The sequence below is a fragment of the Gymnoscopelus microlampas genome (assembly GCF_963454915.1).
Source record: "Gymnoscopelus microlampas genome assembly, chromosome: 10".
Taxonomy (NCBI): Eukaryota; Metazoa; Chordata; class Actinopteri; order Myctophiformes; family Myctophidae; genus Gymnoscopelus; species Gymnoscopelus microlampas.
Window position 1 is genome coordinate 40455363 of NC_139947.1, and position 15000 is coordinate 40470362.

At 43.0% G+C, this 15000-nt stretch overlaps 1 protein-coding gene across 2 annotated transcripts in view; it reads left to right on the plus strand.

Moving 5' to 3' along the window:
- Positions 1–15000, plus strand: part of rgs19 (regulator of G protein signaling 19) — a 25176-nt gene that overhangs the window by 1457 nt on the left and 8719 nt on the right. The window contains exon 2 of one of the 2 annotated variants that reach the window (XM_084069914.1): positions 6528–6635. The exons of the other annotated variant lie outside the window; for it this stretch is intronic. Within the exon in view, the coding sequence (XP_083926040.1) occupies positions 6621–6635 (15 nt within the window). The 5' untranslated portion in view covers positions 6528–6620. The remainder of the gene's footprint in view (positions 1–6527; positions 6636–15000) is intronic. 2 annotated transcript variants of the gene reach the window in all.

The following is a 15000-nucleotide window of genomic DNA, read 5'->3' on the forward strand; positions in this document are numbered from 1 at the left end:
TCGTTTTTCGTCGTGTTAGTAAAAAGGCGCGTTCGTGGCGTGCGGGGTGAATGAATCTCGAGTGCGCGACCCCGCGGGGCGCGTCCATGCGTAGCAGAGGGGGGAGGGAGGAGGGGGTGGGTCGATGCGCTTGTCCTCCAGTCAGTCCACATCAAATGGAGAAGTGAAGCAGACAAGTTGTGTGTGGTGATTGTAGGGCTGCTGACACTGTCTGTGTGGGCAAACATGTTGGCATGATATTCCTGTGCATGATTGGATTTGCTTGGAAGTAAAAGTATCAATTCCACACTGCAGAAACACCTGTTAAAGTAAAAGATAAAAGTACTCATTATACAGAATGTCCAATTTCACACGTTTTCAAAAAAGTATAAAAGATCTAAGCTCACAATGCGTCGCATCGGCACAAAAGATTGTACCAAATTACAGTACTTTGAGTAAATGTACTTAGTTACTTTCAACCGCCAGTCCCTGCATGATGAATCCATGCCGCTACTTCTGATACTGCCTCCCTTACCTGGTCATTCATTTTCATGGCCGGTTGGGGATATATTTTAAGTACATGCATTTCCTTTTTTCCTTCCTGCTTCATATTTTATGTTTGATAATATCACAAATTATGGTAACCCTCACCAGGTGCATCCCTATTTTAGGGGGAAAAAATGATTTATTTATTGCAAAATTGCAAAAATAGCTTATCTACCAGCTCACGATGCGTTGCATCGTAGCCTACAAAGAAGAATATAGGGCTTAACTGGTTAACAAAATGTCCCTTTTATTTTTTACAAGCCAAACCATATGGTTTGGTAACTTTGGTTACATAACATAGCCTACTCCGAGATGAGACTGGACAAATTAACTCACAATGAGGTACATGTGTGTATTTTTGCACAGTTAATGGAGTGCTGAGGACGTTCAATTATAGGGTGACCATGTTTTCAACCCCCTAAACCGGGACCCTTAAATGAATCATGAATGCGCACGTTCATGCATGCCCACTCCCATTCATGCACGTTCACGCACATGCTCAGCCGCTCAGGGCCGGGCTTGGTGCTTGGATGCGATTTCGTGCCCCCCGGGACCGTTCTGTCAGCGGGGGGCTGCAGCCCGAAAAAAAAAGACGCTTCACCGACGCGTTTCAATGTTGTAGCGCTCCTTTAGCAGCCCGCTGCTTCTAAATGTCGGCGCTTTTCCACGATAGTTCTGTCTTTTTTCACTTTCTCCACACCGTTGCCCCCCCAAGGTTGGTGCCCTGTGCTTCAGCACCTACAGCCCGTTGGATAAGCCAGGCCTGCACACGCTCATGTATATGCACCATAGTTGTTGCATATACAGGCAACGACTGATTAACACACATGAGTGTTGAATTCGGACAAGCTATGCATTGTTCATGTATTCTGATTGGTTACAGTAGGTGCACATGTATACATACATGATAAACGCAGTGGTGGAAAAATAACACAAATGTTTTACTTAAGTAAAAGTATCAATATAGAAATGCAATGTGTATGCAATGTAGAAATACTCCGTTACAAGTAAAAGTCAGAAATTGAGTAAAAGTGCAAAAGTATTGGTATCAAAATGTATTACAATTTTAAAGTACCAAAAGAAGAAAGTACTCATTATGCAGAATGTCCCATTTTGGAAGTTTTCGAATGTATAATACTAGAGGGTCTGTATATATCTGACTACAGCAGTGATTCAACTTTTTTCATTTCAAAGACCCCTAGTTTGATATGCATTAGGCCATGGACCACCATTTGGTACATTCTTTTAAGTCTGGGACCCCACTTTACACTGTAAAATCTTCAGGGTTCATAATTACAGACCCCCGAGGGTCCATTTGAACCCCTGGTGGTCCCCGGACCCGACATTGAGAAACAGTGGAGTACAGCATGTAAAGCATGGCAGGTCACCTGATAGTACAGTCCTCAATCCTCAAAGTGAGCTGTGTAGAAATTGATTTAACTGTGTATTAGGCTTGGGCGTTATCTATTCTTTCATAACATCCTGACATTTCAATGGGGTATACAGTATAGGACAGTATTTGTGTAAATAAAAAAGTGGCTGTGCTCCTCGGAGCGCAGGTCTCATGGACCCATGGCCTGCAGACTTTGGAGTCATAGCCAATTGGAATGGGATCTGAAAAATCTTGATCACCTCTGTTGGAGTAATATAAAATCGGCCTCCTGGCGGCGCTGTAACAGGCCAATGTGAAATATTTATAGAGCGCTTTTCAGGTACTCAATTGCCCTTTACATTAATTTAATTCAGATTCATCCGTAATATGAATACATTTTCCAGTTAAATGCATTCATTTAACTGGAAAATGTTAAATGTATATAGTGGAAGTAGAGGACATATTGCGTATCACACACAGCTGTGGGGAAACAAGGCGTGTGTCTGAGCCACCAGGACATTTCAGCCCAACAAAAATGTGCATTCAAGCCGTTTTTTTTACTTGTCCTCTTTGTCTTCACTTCCTCTTTTCTCGTCTTTCCTCACAGTGTCTGTTGCACACTTCCTCTTTTCTGTTCCTGTCTCTCTCCTGTTCCATCTCTCTCTCTTTCTCTCTTGTGTCTTGTCTCCTTTTTGTGTCACTTCACCTCTTTCTCTCATTTTGTCATTTTAAGTGTCAGTGAAAACGACCACCTATACTTTGTCAAATCTTCCTCACAGATGTGTGTGTGTGTGTGTGTGTGTGTGTGTGTGTGTGTGTGTGTGTGTGTGTGTGTGTGTGTGTGTGTGTGTGTGGGCAGGGCCAATTAAGACCTGAGGCCGCGTCTAAAAAAATCTAAATCCTAAAAGAAATTCGGAAAAAAATATAAAAAAATATTTTTCATGATTTTTCAAAAATAGCAGATCTACAAGCTCGTAGCGCGGCACTCGGTGCCGTGCTATGAGCTTATATATCTGCTATTTTTGAATAGCCAAAGACATCTAAAGTGACACAGATGCGTTCCAGGTATCAATGGGTTAAGTCTTTTTAATGTCCGGGGCTACGACCAGCTTGTAGGGTGTACAAGCAACGTGTTTGTGACCTTGTAGATCTGCTATTTTCACCGAAGTTAGCCCCAGAATAAGGATGACATGACATGACTCAACATTAGATAAGCTAATATAAGCTAAGATAAGATAACTTTAAGATAAACTTAATCAAAGATAGGAAGCTATTTGTAAGTAACAGGACACATACAGACAGTACCACATGTGTTTTATCAGAAGCACTTTATTGCCAGTATGTCGGCCAATAAGACACACATGAATTGTTTTTGATTAGGGTGCCACATGTGACATACAGTAGGACAGTAATAATTTACAAAACATACATTTTTGTTTGACTCGGTTCCACAGATAAATATTGTGAAAATAGCAGATCTACAAGCTCACAACGCCTCACGTTGCGAGGTGTTGTGAGCTCCGTTGTGGTCCCGACCCACAGGTTGAGAAGCACTGCATTAAAGTAAGCTACAAGCAAGTTATGTCTATGTTGTTGACCCACGTAATGTAATGTTACAGGCTTTACTGGCTTATTTGGTTTCCAAAATGCTTAGTGTTGTATGCTCCGTCACGCCTCATTGTTTATGCTGCCCAAAATAACAGCAGATCTGTAAGCTGTCGACACGCCGTGACGCGGTGCATTGATAGCTTGTATGTCTGTTCTTTTGGGTAGGCGACGCACATTACATGTCGTAGCAATGGGTTTGAGAGGCTATGATTGATGTAAATTTACAGTAGCCTACTAGGTTATAGCTGGCAGCTGTCACAATATTGTAGCTCTGTTCAGGATTATTGAACAAAGGTTGATGATGAAAAAGTTGCACTTTGCGAATGGGTACAATACTTGGACATATGACTGCGTCACTTCAGAGGAAACTAAATGGAGCTACTTCAGAGATGTTTACACACCCCTGGAATCCATTAGAATGGTGGAAATGGAACGTTAACAATAACAGCCAGTAGCCTACATAGTGCCTTTCCTGAAACTGGCCAACTTATAGCCATATGCTACTGAATGTGACTGTGTACCGCCCGACCCGGCCGGCGGTCGGGGATGTCCATGGCTGTAGGAGTGTTCTCGTTACGCTCTAGAGACAGCACAGCAGTGCGCACTAGATGTAGGCTATACACGTTGACATGTCAATCTTCCTTAACATGTGTAGACTAACTAGCAGAAGTAGCCTTGGTCAGGCTGTGTGTGAGCCTGTGCCTTCTGCAGTCGAGCTGTGCTATAAGAGCAAAGGAGCCTAAATTAATGTATCCTACTAATTCATTTGTAGGATACATTCATTCTGCGCATTCTTCATATCGGGTTTGGTTTGTTTGTGGACCATCATAACTGTATTTTCAGCCTTTTTTTTTTAAGAGACTTGAGACTCGACTCGGACTCGTGGCTAAAGACTCGAGACTCGGCTCGGTCTCGGCCCTCAAAGACTCGAGACTCGAATCGGACTCGAGCTCAGAGACTCGTGGGCATCTCTGCGCCAGGCTGAAAGTATGTCTGTGAGTTTATTTAACCAATGAAAAGTTTTTACACAAGTTTGTGACTAAATAATGAAAACGTAAAAAAAGAAAAAAGGTTTCTGTCTGACATCGACAAAGTGTGTATAATTTTACAACTATAGTTACATAGTACTCAGAGGAGTAGTGCAGTACAAAGCGAACACAGGATGTCTACAGGATGTCAAATGCAACACAATTGTTCCTTTCACAATGTCCATGGTGAACACCACTGCATCATATTGTTGGTTTGGTTAAAAGCTTCAGAATGGATTTGTCATATTTTGTCCTAGCACCAAGGTTACTTATTTTGGAACACAACAACAACGTTTTCAGAAATGGTCTGATCTGTATTAACTTAAATATATAAATAAATACATTTCCGGTACATTTCCAATGGCTGTGTCATTTGGCACAATGGTCAAGTGCAGACACTTGTGACAAAAAAAAAGAGATTGGAATGGTTATTGTGAAAAATATACCAGTGAAAGATTATATCAAAAATAACCATTGAAAAAGTTACACTGTATGACTTTAAAAGATTTTAAAAAATGAGTGAAAATAGCTTCTTATTTTTTTTTAAGCCATTTCACAATGGGGGGGGGGCACAGCCAGAGATGATGGCTATTTGGGCGTCCATGGCATGGAAACGTTTGTGAACCCAGTTTGAATGTATTGCTGTTTGTGAGAAACATCTGGAACGTGCTTTGTCACTCCTGGCTCCTGACTGCTCTGAGGTGTTGTGTGTGTCAGGACACACAGCTGTTCTTTGTCCTGAAAGGGAACAGTCTTACACTCTTCATGATTTTATATTTCATTTATTTTATGTGGAAAAATAATTCTAATTAAATTTCAGTATGCGGCCTGCGGGTTGCTGACATGCCCGTTCCATTGCATGGAACCATTAGTCCAGGGGCCAAGCCAGATTTAGAGTAATCACTCTAAACCGGCTAATGTATCCGGTAGGAGACACAAAGTAGAACCTTTGTGTCTCCTACCGGAAATACACCCGGGCATCAAATTATTGCGACAAAAAACAAAATATATCCATGTATTCAAGGCTTCATGGGGTGTGCAATTGATAGAAAATAAATCATTTTTTGGGTGAACTCCTCCTTTAAGTTTCCCAGGGGGACTCTCTACCCATTCAGCTATGACCACCCTAGACCGAAGGAGGGTCAACTTTTACAAGCTTATGGAAAGCAGTCTTTTTGCACACACCAAAAATCTGAGAAGTTATCAATTGCACACCCCATGAAGCCTTCAATACATGGATATATTTTGTTTTTTGTCGCAATAATTTGATGCCCGGGTGTATTTCCGGTAGGAGACACAAAGATTCTACTTTGTGTCTCCTACCGGATACATTAGCCGGTAGGTAGTGATAACTGCCATTAAGCTACTGAAATGGAAGATGTATCATACCAAAATATAAACTAGAGACATGTAGGAATACAAAAATACAAAAACTTTACGGCCACCTCAGGTGGTACCAATTTGTGAAAATATCAGTGTTGGCCCCTGGACTACATAGTGAACAGTCTATATTTACAGTAGGGTTTTATTGCGTCTGCCCATGTTCTATACTCACTTTGGCTTCTCTTTCTTTCTCCCTGTGTGTGTGTGTGTGTGTGTGTGTGTGTGTGTGTGTGTGTGTGTGTGTGTGTGTGTGTGTGTGTGTGTGTGTGTGTGTGTGTGTGTGTGCGCGTGTGTGCGCGCACCTGCATGTGTGTGGTGATTGCATGTGTGTGCACCCACAATTTTATAAACAAATGTGTCCATGCCCCTATGTTTCTGTGCAATCATCTTTGTATGTGTGTATGGGCATGTACATACTTTGCATGCCCCATATTCTGTGTGTGTGCCTATGTGACTGTGTGCGTTTGTGCATGCATGGGTTTGTGTGTGTGTGTCTGCATGCATGCGTCTGTGTACATGGTGTGTGTGTGTGTGTGTGTGTGTGTGTGTGTGTGCGTGTGTGTGCGTGCGTGTGCGTGTGCTTGTGCGTGTGTGTGCGTGCATGTGAGAAGGAGAGGTCTTCAACAGAACGGGGGATGACATGCATGTGTCCATGCTGCTATCAGCGCTGAGGACTCACACACTAACCTGCCCGCCTACCCAACATGATGGACATACTGGTAAACCAATAGGAGCTTAGAATGCCTCTCCTCTCCTCTCCTCTCCTCTCCTCTCCTCTCCTCTCCTCTCCTGCTATTACTGTGTCTTTCATATCTGGTTGTGCCTTTTCTTACACTTTCACTCTTACTCTCCATCTCTTCTTTGTATCTCTACCCTCCTCTCATCCCTGGCCCTCTGTTTTCTTCTCTCTTCTTCTTCCCTAATGTTTTGGTCTATCGCTTCCTTACATTTGCTAACATCTTGCCGCTCTCTCTCTCTCTCTCTCTCTCTCTCTCTCTCTCTCTCTCTCTCTCTCTCTCTCTCTCTCTCTCTCTCTCTCTCTCTCTCTCTCTCTCTCTCCAAATGTGATCTATCTCTTCAGGACTTGCACACCAAAATGTGCAGATGTACAGGCGCACAAATAAGCTTGTAGATTGGCTGAGCTTGTAGACACCGGCACGCAAAACAGTATAAATCTGGCTTTACACTCCAGTTCTCTTTCATTTGTCACCCCTCTCTCTTTCTGTCTTTCTCTCACTCTCTCACTGTCTTTCTTTGTCTGTCTCTTGTTCTTGATGTTCTCGATTGATGATCTTGATGTTTCCTTGCATACGTACCAATCAAATGATTAAGTTGTTGTAACGTTAAGCTTAATTTATACTCCATCGCGCAACGCTGTATAATTTGTTAACAAATTAACAAACAAATGTACAAGGTATTCACATGTTGCATTCAATTGCAATGTCACGATAGCTTATAAATTCTTTATTGTTTTTTGGGTAGGCGATGTAGTCTATATGTAATGGAGTGAAGTTGCAGGACTTTTTTTTGTCTTCAGCAAATGATAACCCTGATCAACATTGGTTTGCTTCATTGTTGACATCAACCCGGTGCCTGTTGTAACTTGATTTATGATGATCAGGTAAGCTAAGTTAATTGACCTGAATATGAAGCGATACGCCGTTCTGTAAATAGACGGAGCCCGAGCTATTGAGAGAGTATGCCAACTACGACCCATAGACTTTTGTTGTAAACAGAGAATATTCACATCATATTCAAACATTTACTGTATTGACTGAACCAACTTACAGTTGATTTGGAATTAGTTTCTGTTTGCTCAGAGATAACAGCAAGAACAAGAAGAATGCTGAAGTAACGTGATCGTGGCAAGATCAGAATAGAATAGAATAGAATAGAATAGAATAGAATAGAAGGCAGTCAGGTAGAGCAAGGCATTCACAATGCCAGGGTTGGGGGTTCCATTCTCTGTAGAGCAGTGGTTCTCAACCAGTGGTCCGGGGACCACCAGTGGCCCTTGAGGGGGTTCCAGGTGGTCCCCAGCTAAATGATGGAGAGTTGGTAACCAAATGGAGCCTTATTAGATCTTTAACTCTTGAGAGCTAAAATGAAACCAAATGGACCCGTTTCATTTTACACTCTCAAGAGTTAAATTATTGTTAAACATCTGCATTACTTAATTTACTCGCTGAATAAATAATGGACCTAAGGACCTTGATATGAAAACGGTTGAAAACCACTGCTGTAGAGCATCACAGCCCTTTATTGTTAATGTTTGATCAGACCTACAGTCCTGTTGGAAGCTTCTCAGGATTGCAGTTGTTATAACGATGTGTTGTGTGTCTCTCTAGTCAAGTCTAGACCAGACCAGACTAGACCTGATCCATAATCACAGTTAGTTTGGAAGGAATGTAGATTTTCTTTGTAGAGAGGCTCTTCACTTTAAGCCAGCTTATTGAGAGTACACCCGTACGGCTGTGTGTGTGTGTGTGTGTGTGTGTGTGTGTGTGTGTGTGTGTGTGTGTGTGTGTGTGTGTGTGTGTGTGTGTGTGTGTGTGTGTGTGTGTGTGTGTGTGTGTGTGTGCGTGTGCGTGTGCGTGTGCATGTGTGTCTGATTCATCAAGTTTCATCAGGACGGAAGTTCTGCATGTCACAATACCTCTGACTCTGCTTCCGCGCTCTCGCTCCATCTCTCTCTCTCGCTCCATCTCTCTCTCTCTCTCTCTCTCTCTCTCTCTCTCTCTCTCTCTCTCTCTCTCTACAACTCCTTCTCTCCCCCTTCCTTCCAGCTGCTGTATCTCTTTCTCTTTCTTTTTTGTATGGCTCTCTTTTATCCTCCTCCTCCTCTCTCTCTCTCTCTCTCTCTCTCTCTCTCTCTCTCTCTCTCTCTCTCTCGCTCGCTCGCTCTCTCTCTCTCATTCCTGTGTATTTGGAGAGGCTGAAGACGACTCCAATCTTTATCTTCTCGGTGTGAAGTTGTGACTGATGATTTGCAAAAGACTGGAAGAAAATAAGACAGATAGACAGAAATAAAGAAATAAAGAAGAATAGACAGACAGACAGAACAGAAGACATGTTCTGAGGACATTCAGACGGAGACCTGCTGAAGCGCCTGGTCTGTGGTGAGACTCTAATAACATTATGTGTTGTAACTGAAGAAGCTTGTTGAGAAGCTTGTCGTGCTTCAACTGGTTAACAAAGTTCTGGTCAGTGGGAACTGGTTAACATCAGGTTATTTGGAGAACTGGTTGTAGCTGCAAGGTTTATTTGATGTTCTCTCTTAAGTGTTGCATTGTGTACTGTATCTGCATGTTTTTAGATCAAATTCTTTCAGTTGCATTTTGTTATTTTCTTCTCATTTGCAAACGAGACGTCACACTAAGGGTTTCCATGTGTAACTACGAATAGAGGTTTTGATTGATTGATTGATTGATTGATTGATTGGTTGGTTGATTGATTAATTGACTGCAAGCTAGCTATAAAACTGGTTTGACGAGGCGTGGTGATTTAAGTCCTGGTTAAAGTGGTTCTTGGTAACTGGCCTAACGTCTATTTCATTCAGCACCAACAGCACACAGTGTTAATTTATCCAAATGGTCCATTTGGTTACATTTGTACACTCCCAGAGTTAAATGAACCCTCAGCATTTTGACTGTCCACAGACTGTGCTGCAGTGGTTCAGACCACTTCCTTTCAGCTGGTCTAAGATCTGATTTCCCTGTGATCTCCCCTTCAACTTGGTCCGTTTCTCTCCACTGTTTCTCAACCTGTGGTCCGGGGCAGGGACCCAAGTAAAAAAATATATATATACTGGCCTATTCAAAGATTAACCCCCCCCCCCCGGTGGTTCTCAAAGTGGGGGGGGTCCCACTTTGAGAACCACTGATCTGAAGTGCATGTGCGGTCACACATACACAAGTCATCTGTTTGTGTGTGGATATGTGCACGTGTTTGCAGAATGTGCGATTGTGTATTGTGTGTATTGTGGTTGCATGTGTTTAGACTAGCACGGCCATATTAGGAGAGGAGAGGAGGTGAATTTGGGGGTGAACATGTCTCCTCAGTGGTGAAGCACTTGACTCTGTCAACACACTGCTCTGTTTGACTGTATTTATGTGCGTGTGTGTGTGTGTGTGTGTGTGTGTGTGTGTGTGTGTGTGTGTGTGTGTGTGTGTGTGTGTGTGTGTGTGTGTGTGTGTGTGTGTGTGTGTGTGTGTGTGTGTGTGTGTGTGAGAGATAGAGGGAGAGGGTTCACAGTATATTAGGAGATATGTAGTGTGTGTTGGACATGTTAAGACAGGAGCAAAGACAAGCTCCTGTCTTGTGGAAAACATTTAGCCTCTCTGGAGTTCGGAAGAGAACACTAGAGTGTGTGTGTGTGTGTGTGTGTGTGTGTGTGTGTGTGTGTGTGTGTGTGTGTGTGTGTGTGTGTGTGTGTGCGTATGTGTGTGTGTGTGTGTGTGTGTGTGTGTGTGTGTGTGTGTGTGATACCAGATATCCTTTGGGGTCAAATCAAACACAAACTTAATGATGCTCAATGAGGCTCATTCTTTATGAGATCATTAATCTGACAGAACATCGTAAATTTTAATGGAGTTCCGTTTAAAAGGATAGTTAGTGAGTCAGTGAAGTGCTTGGATGACAAAACAGCAACGCGCCTCCCTGACTTTTCAAAATCTATAAAGATGGTAAATGATAACGTTGTGATATTTCTGCAATCTTTGTGCTGCCTTAAAGGGATAGTTCACCCAAAAAAACACTTTTCGATTAGTCGCCCCATGGAGACTTGAATTCATGGATATATTTGTAATATTTTGGGGTTGAACTATCCCTTTAAGTCAGTGTGTCAGTGGGGCAGCTCTACTAGAATCAGTTCTGTAGGGCAGATTACTTGTTGACATCAAAGGTGTTGTTTGGTGTATACATGTAGTATGTACGGTATGTGTGCATGCAGGCATTGCTCTCTCTCCCCTCCGGGACACCTAACACAAGTTAAGAGCAGACAAGGTAAGATGAGAGAATACAATATAAGGTGACGTAACATAGCATGGCATGGCACGTTTATTTGTAGCACAAGCAAACTATCCTTCAGCTGGCACAAATAAGCATAAAGGCAATTTGGTCATTTAAAAATAATTTCATCTAATAATAATAATCTTCTCTTCTCTTCTCTTCTCTTCTCTTCTCTTCTCTTCTCTTCTCTTCTCTTCTCTTCTCTTCTCTTCTCTTCTCTTCTCTTCTCTTCTCTGTAATGTCCACATGTACCACTCCATCTGGCCACAGGCTGTTATCACAGATACACTGTTAGACCTGCTCTTTGTTCAAACGTCTCCCTGCCTCTCTCTCTCTCTCTCTCTCTCTCTCTCTCTCTCTCTCTCTCTCTCTCTCTCTCTCTCTCTCTCTCTCTCTCTCTCTCTCTCTTTTCTCTCTCGACCATGTTTTCATTTAGCAGATGTTCTGGTCCTGAGCTGTGGTGGACACAGTAACTAAGTACATTTACTTGAATAACTTACTTTTTGCTATTTTCACAATTGCTGACCATTTCTGAAAATGTACTTCGTAATTTGAGTATTTTCTTGAGTATACACTTTGTCCACCGCTGATCCTGAATGACTTGATGGGCCACGATTTCATGGGCCATGATTTTTTGTACCACAACAACCTGTCTTCTATCTCTCTGTCTGCCCTCCAACTCTCATTGTGTTTCACTTCTCCTAATAAACTTTCTATCTCTCTCTGTCGTGGCCTGATTCTTTGAACTTCCTTTAAACGGTGCCACCTTTACTGTATATGACAGGGCTTTGATTCTTGACTTGTTGCCTTCATTTGTCTGATTTATCCTCACTTTAAACAACAATAAGTGTGTAAGACTCCTGTACACTGTCTGCATATGCAAATACAACATTTAATGGGAATCACACCGTTTCAGTCCAGAGAACATCATGGTTATCTACCAAATAACAAAACATGTCTAACGTGATGTTTAAGACTGTACCAATGCGACATTTTACATGTTTCCTACATGTTTGCTGAAGAAACCAAGAGTCAGTCCACCTCTTCCTTCTATCACAGTTAATCAATTATTTTTTACAGATTAATTTGACATCAATACATACTGTACTTTAAAATAAATGACCTCAAAGAATTAGCAAATTGTTATATGATTTGCAATCAACACACACACACACACACGCACGCACGCACGCACGCACGCACGCACGCACGCACGCACGCACGCACGCACGCACACACACACACACACACACACACACACACACACACACACACACACACACACACACACACACACACACACACACACACACACACACACACACACACACACACACACACACACACACACACACACATTTATTACATTTATTAACTTTTTAAAGATTATTCTTTGGCATTTTCTGCTTTATTCGGATAGGAGAATGTAATGAGACGAGAAATCTGAGGGCAGGGAGAGGGGACACATGCAAGAAATAACACTGAGTGCATTTGTTCACATGCGATTGGATTAGCCACTCATTTCACGTACAGTAGAAGGTCAAAGTCGTGCAACAAATGTGCATTTGTTATGTTATAGTAGTTGCCTTTCCTTGTCAATTTGCCTCAAATGTGACATATTATGTGCTGTTTTCTGGCTGTTCTGAGCAAAAAAGAAGCCAAGTCATGCAATATGGAGAGATGGGAACTTTGGGAAGAGGAAGTACAATCATTTGACTTTTGTCCAGAGTGCCTCAAATTTGTCACTCGAAACTATTTGCAGAGGCTCTGTGCACTTTGGCAAGCTAACACCCGTAAAAAAAAATACAATGTGGCAGCTGTGGAGCAAATGAGATAAGGAGAGCCTATAGTGCGACACATGTGGGCAACAGTTACTCTGTGTGTGTGTGTGTGTGTGTGTGTGTGTGTGTGTGTGTAGCCTGACACACTGTAATAGACAGTAGGACAGATATCAATGACTCGTTGGGCTCGCCTCTAAAACAACAAAAACAACGAGACCACTAAAAGTAATAATGGCTTCATGGGGCCAGTCTATGATGTATGACTCCATATTTGGGCAAAGTTTCTGCCTGGTTCCACGGACATTCACTTCCTCTTATAGATGGATCGGCTCTGACAGAAGCTATAGCTAGTTTAATATGGTAGATCAGTGGTTCTCAAACTTTTCTGTGACGCGCTGTGAGCTTGTAGATCGGCTATTTTTGAATACGGTAGCCAGTAAGTATAAATTATGGTTAAAGTGGTTAAAATCATTAAAATGATTGTGATGCTATATTACTGTAACTAATTTAGCTGGGGACCCCCTGAAACCTCCCAAAGGACCCCACTTTAAGAACCACTGTGGTAGACAGTTATGAGATAAATGTGTGTAATGTGCTTGATGTAATGTGTAATGTAAAAAGTGTGTGTGTGTGTGTGTGTGTGTGTGTGTGTGTGTGTGTGTGTGTGTGTGTGTGTGTGTGTGTGTGTGTGTGTGTGTGTGTGTGTGTGTGTGTGTGTGTGTGTGTGCGTGCGTGCGTGCGTGCGTGCGTGCGTGCGTGCGTGCGTGCGTGCGTGCGTGCGTGCGTGCGTGCGTGCGTGCGCGCGTGGGAGTTTTTCTGACATTACTGCTGCCCAATGCACCCGTAACCACCGGGTGTTTTGTAGACTTGTCTCTCTCGCACTCCTCTCTCAGCTATTGTGGTCGCGCACGACTCCCGCAGTCCCAGTCCACCTCGGGCAATAGTGGCATAATTATCCAGAATTTATACCTAAATATTAAACATGTTTGATGTTCGTTAGCAGATCAGAAGGATTTAATATTGGATCTCACAAAACCCCTTCATTTTCTTTGCAGATAATCGGTTCTGGCAAGGCCAGCTCGAATTGGGAACACCCCCGGGAGTGGCGAATTGAACCAGAATCGGCCCAATTATCCGCTAGTGTGAGCAGCAACACTGCCCCCCCCCCCCCCCCCCTCCATATTTGAACTCTTAATTTAGCAATGCGCCACAGGAGAGAGTAAACCAAACACACGCTGAGAGCTGCTAGCAATCAGGTTGTGAGATTATGAAGCCATAATCTGAGATTGATGCTAAAATTGAGCACTAAATAACTTAAACCCCACTGGCCGTGTGTGTGTGTGTGTGTGTGTGTGTGTGTGTGTGTGTGTGTGTGTGTGTGTGTGTGTGTGTGTGTGTGTGTGTGTGTGTGTGTGTGTGTGTGTGTGTGTGTGTGTGTGTGTGTGTGTGTGTGTGTGTGCGTGTGTTTGCGTGCGTGCGTTTGTGCACACTTTAAGTTTGTGTATGTGTGTGTGCGTGCCAGCACATGTATGCTGGCATGTGTGTTGCTACTAGGCATGAAGTATTTGCAGTACACCAAATCTCTGGCAGACTTGTCTTTTCTCTCTGCCGCTTTGTCTCTCCCTCTTTTTGTTTCTCTTGTCACTTTACTTCTCTCTCCTCCCCCTACTTTCTGTCTATCTTTCTGTTCCATTTCTCTCTCCCGCTATTTCCTGACATGTCTCGGCATGCAAACATCTTGGCTGTGTAGTTAAACTGCCCCTCCCAGCATTACCAGTAGCTGTGGTTAAACTGGTGACATGTGTGCTGTTCCTGCACTGCAGGAGGAGCGAGTTTGTAACAGAAAGGTTCCCGGTTCGATTCCCCGGCAGAAAAAAGAAATAACCTGGGTGGGGAAGTCAAGTGAATTGCCACCACTTACCCCTCCCCCAAAACGGCGGAAGTGCCCTTGAGCAAGGCACTGAACCACTCCACTAGAGCTTCTCAGTGGCCAACAGTACAGATTGTGGCTGTACTGGTCAGCTCCCAGGTTTTAATGTGTGTGTGTGTGTGTCTGTGTGAGTATGATGCAGGGAGGTTCCTGAAAATAGAATTAATTACCAGCTAACGTCCCCAGGGTAAATAAAGGTAAAGAAGAAATAAAGAGAGAGAGAGAGATAGAGCGTGCGTGTGTGCGTGCGTGTCCATTACTATCAATCTACCAGCATCCCATGACATGGCTCAGTCACATCAGATAAATGCCACGACACCCGGAACTCTGAGTAAATATATGCTGTGGACATGATCTGTGTGT